We start from the raw sequence: 19,085 nt of genomic DNA, 5'->3' as shown, positions 1-19,085 counted from the left end.
GTATTGTGGGATCTAAGCTAATGCTAGGTTGTATGGTTTAATGGTGTTTGGTACAGTGGCATAATATTTTTGTCATTTCATGACCAAATTCAATAACTTTTTCCTTGTTCTTTAAATGTGGTCACACTGTGGATGATTTACTGTGTATGCAGGCTGCAGGCAGTGTGTACATGTAGTGTGTGTGTGTAAGTGTATGTGGCTCGTTTGAGAGCAGGTGTGACACCAGGCAAGAATCTCTTTTTCTTCATTTGCCTCATATCTCTCGTTCTGACCTTTTGTTCTCTGTCTCTTAGCACTCGTGTTATTTATTTATTATATTCTTTCTCAGCTGTCAGGTTGCAGATTCACACACACAAACACACACAGAAGACATACACACACACACACACACACCAACCGGCAAGTCCATCATAATTAGAGTGCCAAAGACAAGTGGTGTCAAGATAAGCCATGTGTGAACTCTCTGACATTTCAAGGTAACAGAAATGCACACACACACACACAAGAAGTCATGCAATAAACAACCAAAGATGGTAACGTTTTGTCGGTCCACGCATTTTCTGATGCCACATGCTCTTTTCTCATTATTTTTTGTCCCATTTCACCTAATTTAAAAGCCTACACCATAATGAGTTGTTTAAAATGAAACATCCAATGTAAATGAATCGAATTAATTTGTCCACCTGCAATAGTGCTTGTCTGCTCTGTCCAAGCCTATGTCTGAGTTTGGCTGAAGTGGCAAATGATTCTGAGTCAGGTTTAATGGAGTGCATATGAGTGACTCAGGGTGAATGTAACCCTCGTTCCCCAGAACCAGACCCATAAGAGTTCTGCAGCCTGCTTGTACCGCACCAATCCAATTTGGGCTTAATTGAATTGTTCTGTGCCCCTCATCCATATATTTCCTCCACGAGAAGCTTATTACTCTCAATCTGTGTGTGTGTGTGTGTGTGTGTGCATGTGTATGTGTGTGTACAGTGGGAGAGAGCGTGTGTCTGTGTACTCCGATTGTGCCAGATTTTAAATGCGCTGATTGATATTTCTGAGATGCTGTTTGAATTAGCTGGTGGAGTCATATGGAAAGTGAAATGAAAATACAAATAAATCTTCAACTAAATCTCCTCCTTCCCCTCCCTTTATCTCCCTTTGCTTCGCCTCCTCCCTTTTCTCCTTCCCTCTATCCCTGCCTCCCGTTCTCTTTTCTCAGGATGTGAAGTCGACATTCTTCCAGTTCGGTGCCTCCATCCAGCAGGAGGCTCTGCTGATGCTGAACATCATGGAGGAGTACGACTGGCACATCTTCTCCATCGTGACATCAAAGTTCCCAGGCTACCAGGAGTTCATCAACATCCTAAAAACTACCGTAGACAACAGGTACGATCAACTACACACCTGCTCTTGGATGTTTCTTTATATTTTGTTTGTCTCATCATTATTCAGCTGGAATACAGTTGCCGACTGGTCACAACACTTGTGTGAAGAGAATGAATAGATGGATATAACATCAATATTTCTCCTCATGGGCTCTATATTCCTGTAACAGGGAACAGGTGGGAACCCAAGCAAAATTTCTGTGTTCGAAATACCCTCAAACCCCTTGGACATTTGCCAGGACTCATCCTGAGGACAGCCATGTTGCTCTGGAAGGTTTTATTGTTAAATTTAGAGTCTGTGAGTAATAGTTTTCCAGTCTGACGTTTAGAAAAACACAGATGGTCAATTACTGTTAGATGCGGATCATTCCTGTTACTGTAATTTGCCACCCGCATATAAAATTACACTATGAGGCTGTAGAAGAAACACACAATAATTTCTACTGCTGTGTGATAACAGGCATGGGGAAGCTTTGGCATTCTGCAAGTTGGAGTGGAAATCTCCCTCAATCAAACAGAATGTGGAACTCTCAGTAACATGTGGATCTATGGAGCCAAAAGATCTACACTCAGGAATTCAACTACAGTTAAATGGCTAACAGGTGTTATCAGAAAACTATGAGGCTATGAAGCACACATAAAGTGGGCCATTTTCTCCCCCTCATCAACCCCTTTGGGTCATCTTTTTCAAATATCACCTCTTAGCTCCCTCAATTCCAAGAGTCTACACTAAGAAAAACTGAAGATAACAAGCAATATGGGGAGGTTTTCAAAAGAGTTACTACAATCTTAGCCCAGGCATTTTTCCAAGCCCATTTCCCCATTTTGTCTGTAATGTTCTCCATTATCACTGCACATTTCCCAGAGAATGGGCAAGTTTACTTTCTTAAAGAGTTACTGCACACAAACTTTTGGCCTTGTATTTTTCATCTCCACCACTCATATGTACTTCAAAAACAGCAGCATAAAAGAATTTCATCAGCATTCTTAGAATTAAATTGTAGATGACAGGTAGGTTTACTACACATGCAGTTTGGCTGTCTGCCACACCTTTAGGTCATTTTGACTGATGTTACAGTCCTCCACAGAGAGAAAGAGAAAAAGAAAAAACTGCTGGAGTGAACAGCAAGCCATAATTTTTGGCAAAAAAGTCAAATAAATGATACATGTTCAGCAATGTTGAGATGTTGGCAAGATTTGATGCCTGTGCTTGTGATATATAGAAACAGAGCTGAAGAGGGTCTTTTTCATTAGCAGTTACTCTTTCTGTCAAACCCAAGAGGCAAACACAGGTTCAAAAACAACTCTCTGCCTGTGGTGACACTGGTTACACTTATTTTAATTGCAAGTAGAGTAGCAACAGACATTTAAATGTCATGTTTTACTCTGTGTTCTCTGAGCCTTGAATGGAAAGTTACCTGGTATTACAACTTTTAAACTGCAGAACATGTGATAACTTAACTGAAGCACAAATCTGTTAAACCCATACAAAAATGGCTTAAATAACATCAACTGTAAGCTTGACAGTGCACAGGTTAACCTCATGTTAACTGGTGAAATTTGCACACAGAATGATAAGATTTGTAAACCAAAATATCAGGAAATTGGCAAATGCCCAATTGTCCATATCTTTGAGAGCAGAAAGCAAAGTCAGCAGGTTAAAAATGCACTAGCTTCAGCTAACAATTTCCATTTTTGTTTGGTCAACAACGTATGTATTTGCATTCATTTCCTTTCATCTTAAACTATAAGACATTTATCTAAACAAAAAAACACCATACTTGTGACCCAGAGCATGGGCATGCGAGAGAGGACTATAGGACTCGCAGATGTGTCTGCAGTTTGAGAGTGGCAATCATTTGTGAAATGGAACAGTGGCACCATTTGCAATCTGCGTGTAAGCAGTGCTTGCAAATTGCATTCATGAAATGGGCCCCTGCATCCTAGTGGCTGTGTGACTAAAGAGTGTCTTTACTGCCAGATCAAAAAGGTCAAAAAAGGTTGTTTTTTTTGTGAAAAAGTTTATGACAATTAAGACTTTGGAGGAGTCAGATCTTGTATAAGCTCTCCATTGCAGCTTTGAACAATTCCAAACCATCTTCTTTATGTTTATTTACTGTAGATCACCATTATCTGTTGTTACATCAATAGCCACTTTTCCTGGGGTCCGTCTACCTTCATTTGTAATACTTTAGTAAAAAATAGTTACACACATTGACAGATGTGTAATAACTTCACATCCCAGCATCGGTATTCATGCACTCCAGAAGTGATTTTGACCTCAATGTTAAAATAATAGCTTATCATTTATGAAACAAGAAATAATTTGTCCAATTACCTGCAATTACCCATCGTCGATTTCCTATGTCAGTGCTCAACTGGCTCACAGTGACTTAGTCATGGGCAGACAGTTTTAATACCAATGAACTTCCATCATTCACAGCAGAAAATAAATTGGACCACTCAGCTCAGTGAGTCAAGCCTGACCTGACCATGAAAACATTTTGGTACTTGTAGTCGCCTACATGAAATGCAGGCTCATGGAAATAATGTGAGATAGAGGGAAGATTTCATGGATGGCTACATACTGTACATAGGCTGTCTGCTGGAGGTGGATGCATGCAGGTAGGTGGTCTTTCTGTCAGTATAACCCACCAATTAAGGAACTGAGTTTTTGGACATGAATGGTCATCCAGACAATGGAGACACGTTCACTTACCTGTATGGTCTGGATCATCTTAAACACAAAAAAATACATTCTTACCTGCTTTTCTTGCAGATCAATCATTTTGGCTGTTCTGCAAGAAGAGTGTGTACTGAGGGGTAAAATGAATTATAAATCAGTATCCACAGTTATATAGTTTTCTAATAGTGTATTCATTGTAGGGGTAAGTTGTTGGTTTGGTACAAAGCAAACATTTCTATCATTTGTATTTGTATGCAGAAAATGGGAAATGTAGTTCCTAAACCTTTATCTTTTACATAGCAGTATTACTTCCCATAATTGTAATCATTCCTAGCCTTTCTCTCTCTGTCTCTCTCACTTTCTCTGTGTGTGTCTTTGTGTATCATTGTCTCTCTTTACTAGTTTTGTCATCTGGGACTTATAGACCATCATCACTTTGGACAGCAAGAGGAAGACAGAGAGTCCCAAATCACTCTCATGTTACACTACCTGTCTATTGTTGGATTCTTCTGTGATGGTTAACTGCTTTCCTCTTTTCTCTACCATGTGTCAGACTTTGTTACACTCCAGTCTCCAATGTGTGTGTGTGTGTATGTGTGCGTGTAGATGTGTATGTGTGCGTGTGCGTGTGCGTGTGCGTGTGCGTGTGCGTGTGTGTGTGTGTGTATGCATCCTTCTTTTGTCCCTCTTTCTGCCAGCTCTGCCATGAAGGACCTGTACTCCTGATACCACAGTGTGCCAATTCATATGATATATTATGTTCTTTAATTACAAAGATAACCACAATTTCTACTCTTTCTGCTGTACTTGAGCCTCGCGTACTGGGACCTGCTGAATATTATTACTCTGGACGTTGTAGAAAAGATCAGCCAGTCCCACTGGATAAGAAAGATACTCTGTAAATGCTCTGTAAATGATCTTTTTAATAAGCTCTTGTTATTTCTCACTCTCCTCACTTTAGCTAACGGGCTACAGAACTATATTAAAAATTTGCTTTGGAATTATACGGATCTGTTTTCCCTCAGATGCTTTGAGCATTATAGTTTTAACGCTCAGCGGAGGAAAACCTGTTTATAAAAACATCTATCTTCAGCCACATGGTTTTGCAGGAGCAATGGAATTAATTAACTTATTTGCTGTCCAAAAGGTGTGAAAAGTTGCATTCCATGTTGATAACAGCACTTTTTTTTTCTGATAACAGTTGTTACCAATTATCACATTGACCACAGGCACTTGCTTTGGCCCTTTCACATTAACAGGCCCCTGTTTGTTGTTCTTGTCCTTTAGTTGTGTGGGCTGGAACTTGTTGAGCATGATTATACAGGACCAGCTTTAGCATTTGCATTCCATTTAGGCGTAATGTGTTTCCCCTGACAATAAGCACTTTATACCTATTAGCATTCACATCGCACTTAACAATGATATTAATTATAATGGATCGTTATAACTGCCCTTGTCAGCACCTGAACAAAGTTAATAGTCTATCAGTTAAATATTAACATTTCACTCCTGTCCTCGTTATCCTTGCTTTAGTTTTGTGGGCTGGGACCTGCAGAATATCATTACTCTGGATGCAGTGGAGGAAGACAGCCGGTCTCAGATCATGCTGAAGAAGGTCCAGTCTCCAGTAGTTCTGCTTTACTGCTCTAAGGACGAGGCCGTCTACATCCTGGAGGAGGCTCGCTCTCTGGGCCTAACCGGATTCGGATACATCTGGATTGTACCGTCCCTGACCACTGGCAACCCGGAAATAACACCTGAAGAGTTCCCATCGGGAATGATTTCGGTGTCGTATGACGACTGGGACTACCCGTTGGAGGCGCGAGTTCGGGATGGTCTGGGGATCATAACATCAGCAGCGGCAGCCATGTTGGAGGAGTACGGCGACATCCCTGAAGCCAAGACGTCTTGTTATGGCCAGATGGAGAAGACGACCAAGCTGCCACCCAGTGCACTGCATAAGTAAGCAAAGAAAGAGTGTGTGTGCAGATGTGTTTGTTTTGGCATTAATGTCTATAATGATAAGCAAGAAATACATTGAGCTACGTATGTGTCTTTTAAGATGGGAGAAAAATAGAAACAGCAGAATGATGAAGGTTTTTTTGAGGTTTTGTGTATTTTTATAACATCAAGAGAGCAGCGCTGCTAATGCACATAGATATTTGTGTGTATATGAATGTTTGTTTGAGTGCAAGGGTTCCTGCCGCTGTATGCTTGTTTTCACCCTTGTCCTCAGTAATTAGATACTCCCACTAAGTTTCCACCAAGTCTATGTTAAGGATAGAAAGATGCAATTACTGGATAAAAGACCAAGGGATTGAAAGTTGGAGCTAAGAGAATAGAGGAAGTGTAGGAGTCAGAGAGAGAGGGGGGAATGAAAGAGGTGAATTGGAGTTGAGGAGGGAGTTTTCTATTTAGGCAGCAAAGAAAGGGGGAGGGAAAGAAATTGAGACTGGGGTCACAGTGGGAAGCCGCTACAAATGAGTGCTCTCCAAAACTGAAGAGCTCCTTGATGAGTCCTTCTGTTCCTCTTCTCATTTATTCTTCCATCTCTCATTCACTCTCTTCTGTTCTCCTTCTCATCTTGTGCTCACTCCCCAGCAGCCAGTGGGAGATGTTGCAGGTCTTGCCAGCTCTGTCTGGCTTTCCATCTGGCAGAGGACGGAGAGATACAACACACAATCTGTGTTCACATCCCAATATTGTTTTTTTTTAAATAATGATGTGTGAAATTACAAATTGAGACTCTAAATGACCAATTTGATTCCAAAATTTAATTTCATTTTTATTGGTTGCAAATTTCAGAAATTATATCTGTCTTTAATGTGCTTCAGCTTACAATTCAGATGCAGTACTTCAACTAGAACGTGAGTTAGAAGAAGAATAAATTCAGCCACCCTTGAGAGCATATGGATGTTTGGTTTTTAACAGTCTGCCCATCATTTTGGCAGATACTGAACATAACTATCATATTGGAAATTGAACCAGTGTTTTCATAGTTGTCATGGTATCATTCTTTAGTTTGCTTTTGTCTTAGATTAAGGCTTGAAATATGGCCAAAACAACTAACATTAAACACCAACTTGTCCAATATGAATACATTTTTGAAATATCTCTGGTTCACATGTTTTTCTGAGGGTCATGAGGTGAAGTCATTGATTTTAACCCATGTGAAAAATGTTTTAGCATCCAAAAAGTTTGCATCAAATTAACTTCAGTTAGGTTGCAATATCTCTGGATATTGGAAATGGAAAAGAGGCAGAGAATGAAAAGACAAAGAAAAATAGAAGAAAGTGGCACAGTGAGAGAATAATGAAACAGATACACTGAGAGAGCACTGAGTGTTGTGGATTTTGTCTAACAGTGGCATTTTCTGATCGGTGAAATCCGCTCTGCTAAACTAATGCTAGTTTATGAAGTAAAGACTGAAGTCTAATATTTTCCACTGAGGTCAGCTTACAGCAACTATCTATTAAGGTTTACTGACCTGAAATATTTTCATGTAATTGGTCAATAAATCCACCAGAAACTCACACTACCTTTCAGATGCTACAACAATTTTCATCTGGGTTCTGTAGAAACCAAACCAAGTGCATTGTTTACCGTAGTTAGTTAAGGGGGGCTGGGAGATTTAAACCTTCACTGTAAAATCAAGACTGGGCTGGTTATGCCTGTTTAGAGAGCTTAAAATCTTAACAGGAACTGAGGTAACACAGGAGTTTCTGGCATTGATATGCAACATTTACCTGCCCCCTGCCATGAATTATGATCAATTTGTTACCATAATTTGAAAAGAACATCCAATATTACTGATTGCAGCTTTAATAGCCTCTGTAGGATTTCAAATACCAATCATACACTAATACAGCTCCTCTTTTGTCAGGCAAAACAGATACACCAAAAAGAATTACCACATATCCAGAGCCAGCTGACTTTGTTCCCAGCATGCTCTGCTGCCTCAGGTTGTTACCAAGGTGATGAGTGGCCACAGATGGCTCTGTTGTGGGTGAGAGAGCCCAGCCAATAGGGCTTCAGGGCCAGGACATGAGAAACATGATTGGTCAAGGCTAGGTCGGGGCGACGGGCCAGTGTGGGTTGTTAGACCATCAACGGCTGTCAGGGGAGATATGACGAACACACACACACACACACCGATGTGGGCATACAGACAGACTCATACAGCCGGGCTATATGCACAAATGTACAGTGGGTCACATCACTTTATTCTAAAAGATAGTCTCCTCTTACTGTAAGTTCCTCTGTGTGTCCACTCCTCTCAGACTCAACTGTGATTTGTGACAACAATATAATTTTCAGTGGATGCCTCTCCCTCCCTTAAGTGGTTCAAAAACATGCCACAATAGAGAAAAACTTGTTTTGAAGAAAATAATATCAATAGATGGTGGTGAAATCACAGAAAACGTCTGTGGTGTTTCTAGTATTGTGCAGTGTGGGCTTTCAGTGAAGTTTTACCTCACTCAGTTTTTGCCTGTGACAGCTGTGATGATAAATCCACTGTGACACATCCAAGATGAATATGTTTTGCAGAGTAATAGAAAAATTAAATTAAATAAAAACAGGAGACAAATGACCAACTAAGAGCGCTGGCCAGTGCAGCAATCAGACCAAGTGACAACTTCTGCTCCATATAAAATATGGTGTGTGCATGTGTGGGTTTGTGTGTGTGTGTGTGTGTATATATGTGTGTGCTTGTACGCGTGCATGTTAGAAACAAGAGAAATATCCCCCCCTTAAGAGAATGTTCTGTCATGACAGATTTACAGTGCACCGCTCACCTTGCTGTGGTGAACAGTGTGCCTTAAAAGACTTTAGCACTTATTTATCAGTGTGTGTGTGTGTATGTGTGTATGTGGAAAAGGTGTGGTGGTAGTAGTTTGTTCTGACAGGTAATTTCAGTCTCTAGCCCTGATATATGAGGGTCAGAACTGACGAAATACACACGTGCACCCATACACACTCACACTGAGTCTTGGGGCAGCTGTCATGAGCTGTAGCAAGATGTGTGCTTACACACTACACAATGCAATTGAGAATTTTAAAAAATGCAAAATTCATATGCTGACACAATTTATACTAGTTTAGATGCAACTATGCAATTATCAAGTTATGTTATATGTTGCATAAAACTTCTTAGTGTATTTGTCATTTTTTCTCAAGAGGTAGTGACTTAGTCCATGAATGTATTTTTACACCGTGGAAACAATGATGTCCTAGTGTCTTAACATGCCAGTCACTCCACTACTCATAAATATCACATTACTGCATGATCGTTTGCTAACTATGTCTGTGTGTATATGTGTGTTTATTTGTTATTCCATTGCCATGTGTACATTTCTGTTTGCTGCTCTCCTGAGAGTTGCAATCACATACTGAATTCACATACACTACGTGATCTCACAAAGAATAGGTGTGTTAGAATAAATGGGGGATATTCAAATTCATGACCTATACACTGCCACCTGTGTGCATATGAAGTGTGTGTGTGTGTGTGTGTAAATAAATGTGTGTTAGCATGTGTCCAGCACTATGTTGAAACTACTGTCTTGTTAGAACCTAATGGCCCACTTATAAACATTAAAAAATGCATGTTTATCAAACAATAAATACATTTCCCTTGCTTCCTTAAAAGTTCAAACTTTGGACACACAAGTTTTCATCTCAAACGGAGACAGAAAGTGAGAGGAAGTTAAAAAAGAAAGTATGGAAGGAGGAACACATTAGATTGGCAGAGCTGCTAATACATAACACATACTGTGTGTATGTGTGGGCGTGATAGTGAGCATATCTGCAATCATAAAAAATCAGTAAGCTATTTTACCCCTCACATCTCTCCTGTCAGCTTAAGTATTAGCTTGCCTTGCAGGTAGCAGTCTGTGAGAGAGAGGGACTGAATCCTTTTAAATCAAATAAATCTTTGTACATGAATAGCAGATGCGAGCCCGTGTGTGAGTACGCAAAGGCTCTCGGTTTAGTATCATCTGCATGAAAAAGTGATTACGAAGCAAAAGCAGATATCTCCAATTTCAATCTAGAACAATGAGCCAATAGCAGTTCAAGTAGCTAATGCTTAGCCTGAAGTGTCCTTTGGCAGTGGTGGGTATGCATCTCATACAACGCTGTGAGAGCAGTAGTACTCCAGTGGGCTAAAGTTGATGATGGAGCTTACTCAACTAATGGATTACAGCCAAGGCTGTCCAGTTGACTGAAACATAATTTTGAATAATTATAAAGAGCAGGACAACAGTAGGTCTGTTTTGCTTGACTCAGTGGCAAGTTTCACCATCATCATTACATGTGGATAGTATATGCAAATGTTTAATTTCCCTCCATTTTTAAAAGCTTCTTAAAACCATCAACAGACTCTGTGTTTTTTATGACTAGGGCAAGACGGTTCTAGAGGGTGGGGGCCACCACCACAAAATTAAGCTATGTTTCCTCGTTTCTGTAGTGGTGCATTCAAGGATGGTAAAATGTGGGTCTCCCAAAACACTCCAGTCCCATGCTATGCTAGTAATAGGGAAAAGCAGACACAAAATATCATACTACTAAATACTTTAGAATATCAGTATATTTGGAAGAAAACTAGTTTCATGATATGAGGCTGTATATCGTGCTGTTGAATCAGGCACAAGAGTCTGGAAGAGGAAGTGACCACTGGGTCAGAACGACAGTTAAGCTAAGCTGCTAAGTTTATCTGTGATTCATCCAGAAGAGCTGAATCTAACACAAAAAAAAGAGCAGCAGAGTTTTGGCACCACTATTACAGTTTATGAGGCTGAATATAGTGCTGTGTAATCAGACAAAACAGAGTGTGGACTGGAGGAGACACCGACCACCAGAGCTACAGCGCAGCCTGATACACAAATTTCAGCTGCCGAGTTTCTCCGTGATAACACTAACACAAACCAACAAACAACTGGCTTTACAATACAATGTCGGAGTAGAGGTATGGCGCCACCATTACAACTTATGAGGCCAAATTTAGTGTTTTGGAATCAAACAAGTGTGGAGGAGAGGGTGACTCTGTGCTACAACAAACTTTGCAGTGCTTTGGTGAATCTGTCTTTGTCTTCTGACAGAATATTATATCAGACTTTGGCAACTCTGAATACAGAACAACAACAAACAGTGACTGTGTTTCCTGTAACTTGTGGCTACATCCAGTGGCACCCACGCAGCACTTGGTAACTCACTAACTTTGTCTCTGCTAACTTTGTCTAGTAGAGTGAGTCGGTCAGATTGGACGGGACATGTGCAATACACTCTGGTTGTTGTAGGATTCACCCTTAAGAGTGTTATGGGGGAATATACAAACTTTTTCTTAGTATTCTATAGTCATAGGACACAAAATTAAAAAAATAATTGCACATTTCTACTACATAGGTGACCTAGTTTAAAGAAATCATCATATTCGCAGCGCTGAATTTTTCCTTTAAGCAGGAATAGCATATGATTGACAGCTTGTGTGCTACATCTCACAGATAAATGAACCATCAAGTTGCTCCACTCAGAGAGAGGATGGAGAATAAGGAAGAGATGGCACAGGAAAAGGTAGGAGATATGAATGGAGCTTAGTTAGTAGCAGTTCCCGGCACACAAGAAGTTTATTCATTTGTCATCAAAAGAAAGGGTATCTAACAAAGGTGCTCCAGTGTTGTGCAAGAATTCCTGTCCTAAACATGGATTTGCATACTGGAGAAAAAAAAAAACATGATATTAAAACTCAGCTACAGTGAGAAGGATCCCAGGCAATACACAAACAAATCCTGTTTTGTGCAACAAAAGAAATCCTGCTGAAGTAGCTGCTTGGACATATGTTGCATTTTATGGTGCGACTGCAAGCTTGGAAATGACAAAATGTAATTGTTAGCATTAATCTTGTGCTGACCAAACTCACACAGAAAAGTGCACACATACACACGCCACACACGCCACACACACACACACACACACACACACACACACACACACACACACACACACACACACACACCAGGGACTACAGGAAGGACAGAGACACTGCTAAGCTAGCATCTACTTCACCTTGTACAGTCATCATTCATGTCACACTAAACACATGCCACCTGAGTGTGTGTTTTAAAATGAATACTCACCCCCCGGTCCTCTTAAAAGACTTAAATCAGGACTGATAGTTGCCCCCATCTTTTTAAGACCTCTTCCTTCCTTTGTGTGTCATTGCACTTCATAGTTCATGAGTGCTCTGACAGTATACATCATTGCTCTGACTGGCCCTTGTCTTGATGAAGGATAAATGTCTCTATCTTTAACACACACATACACACAGTCCCTATAGTAAAGCCTCTTCAGATAAGGTCCTTATCACAATGTCAGACCTTTGTAAACACAGTAAAATCCAGAGCATCTCAGAATAAGTGAGTATTTGAGAGATTGAGACATTTTTTGTGTCAAGAGCACTTAACAGGACAGGACATAGTGTTGTCCCCACAGCAGACTGCTGTTGTGGTATCTGGTCTAGTTAAAATAAAATGAACAAACATATGTGTTTGGAAATGTCAGTGTTTTTATCATTCATTTTATCAATCTGTCATTATAAATGCATTCTTTATTGCTGAGAAAAGAGGAAGAAAAAGTATTGTGTATTGTGTTGATATGGCACTTACTGCTGTAGTGCAGTGCATGTGTGTGCTCTTATATGCCTGCTGCAGTGTATGCAGCGTAAGAAATTTAAAAAAATATTTTGGGGGCAACTTCCGCCCCCACTGTCTAAAAAATTTGGAGTATTTACAAAATTTTGGGGGCACTTTTAAAAAAATACTAATTAATGCATAAAGTTGCTGTTTTTAATGTGAAATGAACCCAAATTAAAATGCACACAGTAAACACCATCTCATTTGTAATAATTGTCTACATTTTCTAACTACAATAATAAGCACATGAAAACAAACAATTCAGGCCTATTCCCTTCCAACTGGTTCTGAGATCATGTCATTTTCAGATCTCCCACAAGTCAAAACCAGTCTAACCTAGATGATTCCATCATTGTGGGTCTGATGCGTTGTATGCCACTGCCTCAAGTGTTTCACAAAATTACAGACTAGTAGCTACAAGTACTGTCAAAATAGCCAAAATTAGTGTGATATTCCCTCCTTATTGATGCAGTTCTGGAAATATCTTCAGTTGAAGTTTTTTAGCATGCTTTATTTAATCACCACACTTAGCCCTGCTGACGATTTGAGCATGTATGAAATAACATTATAGACTCGACTATTCAGCACTGCGTCATTGTCGGCAAGTCGGCAAGACCCACATGTAGGCTAACATTATCTAGCCAACAATAATGTTAGCCAACGCGCCAGACCAAAGACATTTTTAAGTCTCTAGTGTTAGCGTTAATGTTACTTACTATATGCAAATGGATGATGCTTGCTTGTTTGGTGACAATAAGCTGAATACTATTTAACCTGTTTGTTTCCTTTAACAAAGTCGTGATTAGCCTTTAGCTTTCAAAGGCTATTTTTGAATGACTGAGCCCTGCATGCTTTACAGAAGAGGAGAGTCATCTTAGTCACCTCTTCAAACCAGTCTATTTTCCAGTTTTGAATTGTAGAAGTGGCAACTTTCTTTGCTGTCATATTTGCTGGGGGTGCTGTTGGTGACGGGGCCCAGGATTTGGGCTGCTTTCACCGGTAACGTAACAGTTGGAGCTTTTTTAATGAGGGACCGGTCCATCGCAGCAGCCAAATTCACTGCAGGTGCAGGATTGCATGGCCTCTGCCAGGTATCGTAACAGCTGCGTAGCGTGAAAAATAGCGCTGTTTATGTGAGTGTGTTAGAGCCGGAAATGGAAATTAAATGAATTGAATGAAAATAAAATGATGGCTTAATGTAGGATTAGGATATTGGCCTAAACTGGAAAAATCTTGGGGGCAATTTTTGCCCCTTGATCACGGTTTTTAGGGGCATTCTGAGATTTCTTGGAGCATTTTTGCCCTTGCCCCTGTTAATTCCTGATGCTTGGTGTACGTGTACTGTTGGTTAACTCTGGTGCAGTGCCCCCACCCCAATTCCTTTTGCTCCAAAATAAGGGGAAGGGAGGAAAAAATAACACTGAAGATATTTTTATCCTAACTCTGTCGACTGTCGAGGCTTAGTCCTCCTACTCTCTCGTCATACTTTCCCTTCTCCCCTTTCCATCTCTCTCACTCAATCTCTCTTATCTTTATTCTCGCTCTCATTTTTTTTCGGGTGCTCCTTCTCCACTGTCTCTCCACCTCTGCACCCTCTCCTCATCCCCCCTAATGAATAGAGAGATTACTGATATAATGGGAGGCTGGAAAGTGAGAGAAATTGGATGCTTTGCTATGATCTCAGTCCTACAGGGGAGAGGAAACATTACATGGAGGATTGTTGAGGTGGGCAAAGTAATTGTCTGTGTTTATGTGTGTGCAGGGATGTTCAGTTGGGGGTGTTTAGGGTCATTTTCCAGCATGTACACTCCAGTCTGTGTCCGTATCCTAGCAACACCCTAGGTCCACCTGTTCAATGGGCGTCAGCCCAAACATACTTGCAGACATACACACACAATCTGCCTGTCCTGTCTGCATCCTGTTCTTGCTTTCAAACACAATAGTGCACTATGTAGGATGTTTCATTATGATTTTCACATGAACAGCCAGTGACACATATACAGCATATTTATCACAGAACTGCACTGGTAGTCATAATAATAATGATATTTCATGCAGAGAATAGACAGAGGTGCCTATTTTTCATTTTGCCTGTTGGAAAAAGCTGAGGTCTGGCATTCGATTGAATTCAATCTCAGAAAAGTTATACATCATTTTTTAAAGCTGCACTAGAAACATTTTTATATATATATAAAAAAAACCCTCACTGCTCTTGAACCTGAATCCCAAAGAATCAACTGAGATATCTAAACTGAGAGGCTTTAGATTTACACTGTTTGCCTGAATTAAATTTTAACCTGTAAAGTGGTCACTGGCAGGAAATGATTAATGAAAAAAAAGGGTCTCCCAAATATTTGATGTCAAGATAGGAGGATTGAATAAGGTTGTCTGAATATCTTCAACTAATGCTCCCAAACAATACATCATTTTGAAAGAAAGAAGAGCAAAGGCTTCCGTTTTGCATGTGAATTTGTGTGTTTGTGTCTCTTCTAGATTGATGGCTGCAAAGTGCAGAATGGGCTGTTGTCTAAAAGAGCAGCCTGGGTGCTGGTATTGATTCCAGCACCTCTTTCTCTGCTGTAGTCGCACATACAGTAATTGGGTTCAGCACTGCACCCTGTGTCCAATCAAATGGCTTAATACTACTCACCTGGTTGCTTGCAGGCCAATCGGATTATTTTAATCACGAAACCCGCTCAATCCCCTTATCTCTGGCTGATTTCATCTGAGCATTGAGAGGCTGTGCATGTGTGTTACCAGCAGCAATTTAAAGGGACATGTAGATATTGTGAAATGGCACCACACACACACAAACACACATATTACACAGCCTTTTTCTCCATTATCTCTGTGGCCATCCTTGTGACTTGGAATTATAATTGGTTTAGACTCCTGGTATGTGTAATATGCAAGTGAGTGAGTCTGTAACAGCTGAAATAATAAAAACACATTGAATTTACTTAAACTGACAATTACAGTTAAATCCTGCAGAGCATGTACTGGTTCATAGTATGTGTGGGATTAAAGCTGCATCACAGTATGCAAGTTTTTTCATCTATTAAAAAAAGGAAGTAATTGCTAACTGAAAATTCAACAAAAACGGCTCTTGCTCCCTTTAATTGAGACTTGAAAAATCAAAGCTTTAAAAAGGAATAAGAAGTTATTGAAGTTCGGCAGGGACAGAGAATCACAGAGATAAACAGATAGATATACAGAGGGAGAGATATTTTGTAATGAAGGGATTGGCTGATTCACTATTTTTTGGCAGAAATCACCTAAATAAGTCTCTTAAAGGATGATTTTTCATGCCTGTCATATTCAGGCACTCAATGGACATTGAAACAGGTTTTTCCTGCTGTAATCATTTGTCCTTTTCATAGTGGCCATTAAGAGATCCATTCCTAATGCGCTTCCAGCGTAAGTGATGGGCAGCAAAATTGGCAGTCCTCCTTCAGTGCAAAAATGTATTTAAAAGTTTATCCAAAGCTAATATGAAACTTCAGCAATCCACATTTTTCATATAAAGTGGACATCTTTCAAAGGGAAACACTGCCTGGGGAAACAAAAAGAGGGAATTTTATTCTAAAAAGAAAATAACTTGGAAGATATCTACTTGATTTAACTAACTCGGACTGCTGACGCATCATATTAGATTTAGATGGTACATTTTTGAACAAAATGAGGACTGTGGATTTTGTCCCCCTTCACTTACATTGTAAGCGCATTTGAAAGGGATCTTTTAATAGCCAGTGTTAGCAGCAAGGAAAACCTCTTTCAGTGTTCATACGGGCACCTGACTGTTGTTTTAAGACAGAAAAATTGTGAACCTCTCCTTTGATGTGTATGCCGCATAAGCAAACAGTGTATCAAATGACACAAGTAATAAGCTTCTAAAAGCACAATTTGCTCCATACACTACAGCGTTTGGCTGCACAATGTCCTACACAGCATGAAATGCCTCACCTGCAGCGCTCCTCTGTGGCTTTTCAAAGACACATCACATGGGCACATATTCCATTTAGAAGTTTGCCCCGTCGCCCGGGCGCAAGAATGGAGTAGAGGAGGAAGGAAAGAGGAGCTGTCTCTCCCGTGTTGTACATGACCACTGACAGAAGGAGTGAGGAAGACAGAGTGGGGAAGGACAGCCATGATTAATGTGGAGGCTATGTGGACCCAAGAATATCTTCCCAATGCCCTCCATCTTAGCTAATGTGACCTGCCATATGGGTCACTCATTACAGTGTGTGTATAAGTGTGTGTGTGCATGCGTGTGTGTGTGTGTGTGTGTGGTGAGTGCTAGTATGGACAGACTATCGCTTTAGGTACTATCTGCACTCACTCTCTTTTTTCTCTTTCAACTGTACTATAATTGTAAATTTTGGATCCTTTCACATTATACTAGGCACACACACGTATATTTTGTAGGATTTGAATAGATTTTTATGTCCCTCAGCATTAAACGTTGAGTCTGTGTCCACTTGCTTTTTATTTCAGGAATGTAGTCATAATCCAATCCATGTGAATCAACTTTACAACTTTCAATGCAATAGAGCGTGTGTGAATATTTTAGGATAGTAATACCAGTAGATTGTAAATTGACTTTTTCTCATGCTAATGTAATTCAATTTCCTCTTTTTCCTCTGTTTCTTCTGGCCCGCATTCATTTATTTCCTTTTTCTCATTCGCTCGTTTCTCCAACTCTCCCCCTTTTCCTTGTTACCTCTCTGACTTCTTCTCTTGTCACCCTCTGCCCCACTACTCCTCACCCCCCCCCCCCTCTCTCTCTCTCTCTGTCCCCCTCCGCTCCTCTTCCTCGTAGATACATGATGAATGTGACGTGGGATGGCAGAGACCTGTCATTCACAGAAGACGGGTACCAGGAAAATCCAAAGCTGGTGGTCATTGTTCTCAACAAGGACAGAGAGTGGGAGAAGGTAGGATCTGACCAGTGTGTGTCTGTGTGTGTATGTGCATGGGAAAGTGTGCACATATTCCTGTCTGTTCTTCTGGGCCATGATACCACTTTTACCATAGTTTTGGGGGTTATTCTATGATTACACATTTATTACACATATTGGGTTTTAAAGGCTGAGTCTGATGTTTTTTTTAGACTAAATATAAAAATGAGAGAAAATAAAGTGGGAATCTGGACTCCTGACTCCAGTATTTCTAAAAACCTGGCTATAACCCTATATATTATCATTCTTATTATACATATACAGTATATTATCTTACATTCTGCCACTTTTTTTTTCCTATTTTTGCAGATATCTGCTAATATCGACCTGCCAATGTATAGGACCACCTACTGAAACTTAGAAAAAAAAATCAAGGGAGAAAAAAAACACCCGCAGTACTTGATTGGCAAGTGATCTCTGAGAACCTCCGTGAAAAAACAAAACCAGAAACAAATGCTAAACATCAGCATCGAAAATGCTACCTCTGTCTCATTGTACGACACCTACAGTTGATCAATGAGCTCATTTACCAGCAACGTTATGGATTTCTTTAACTAGTTAATGTGGGGGAGCTTCCATAAAGAATGGCCACAGTGAATGGCTAAGTATTCTCGCCGTTGTAATGGACTTTAAAATGGCAGCCATGTATCTTTATACCTACATCAGTCTGCTTCTCGCAGGCTTAAATACCTTATATTTAATAGCTCATACTTCACAGTTTGTGAGGCAAAGAAGAAGTTTGAGATAGGGATAAAAAAAAAAGAGAGAGGTGTGGCCAAAGGAAGGGTTTTGATAAGGAAGAAAGGGGGATAGATGGTTATGTCTTTCTGTCTTTATTGTCTTTCCATCCCTTTAATTTTGTAATTCTCTCCTACCATCTTCTCATTTTTTTATCTTGTCCTTCCCACTGCCTGTCTCTCCTCACATCCCTCTTCCTTCACTTTATTTCTCTTCCCCACTTTCTTTCGTGTCTTCATTACTTTTTGTTTCTGCTTCTGTTTTCCGCACTTTCCTCCCTTCTTTTTCCTCCATACCATCCCTCCATCCTTTCTTCCTTTCTTTCCCAGGCCAGATAATCTGTGCACTCCCGTCTGTCTTTAGCTGTGATTGCTGTTGTGGTCTCTGATAGCACCTCAAACCACAGTTAATCAAAAACTGAGACCTCTGTTATTGGGGTGGCGAGGGGTCACTGCTCCTGTATGTGTGTGTATGTTTACCCTTCCACACTGGTTATTGACAGAAACACTATTCGAGAGACTTGTGCTTTGACAAATCAGGTTTTTATTCAGGTCACATCCCTGCTTGTGTGTGTGTGAGAGTGTGCGTTACAGTATTCGGTTTAGTTTGCCGCAATCCGTACAGTCTCCACCCAATCTTG

The 19,085-nt window shown here is 40.2% G+C and overlaps 1 protein-coding gene across 3 annotated transcripts in view; it reads left to right on the top strand.

Annotated features, from left to right (window-relative positions):
• The window catches only part of grin2aa (glutamate receptor, ionotropic, N-methyl D-aspartate 2A, a), a 163,409-nt gene that overhangs the window by 100,985 nt on the left and 43,339 nt on the right, over positions 1 to 19,085 (top strand). For all 3 annotated transcript variants that reach the window (XM_044332028.1, XM_044332026.1, XM_044332025.1), the window contains 3 exons: positions 1,208 to 1,374; positions 5,593 to 6,021; positions 17,569 to 17,683. In XM_044332028.1, the coding sequence (XP_044187963.1) occupies positions 1,208 to 1,374; positions 5,593 to 6,021; positions 17,569 to 17,683 (711 nt within the window). The remainder of the gene's footprint in view (positions 1 to 1,207; positions 1,375 to 5,592; positions 6,022 to 17,568; positions 17,684 to 19,085) is intronic.

The sequence above is a fragment of the Thunnus albacares genome, chromosome 17 (assembly GCF_914725855.1).
Source record: "Thunnus albacares chromosome 17, fThuAlb1.1, whole genome shotgun sequence".
Classification (NCBI taxonomy): Eukaryota; Metazoa; Chordata; class Actinopteri; order Scombriformes; family Scombridae; genus Thunnus; species Thunnus albacares.
Note: the sequence above shows the minus strand (reverse complement) of the source record. Positions and strands in the feature narration are given on the sequence as shown.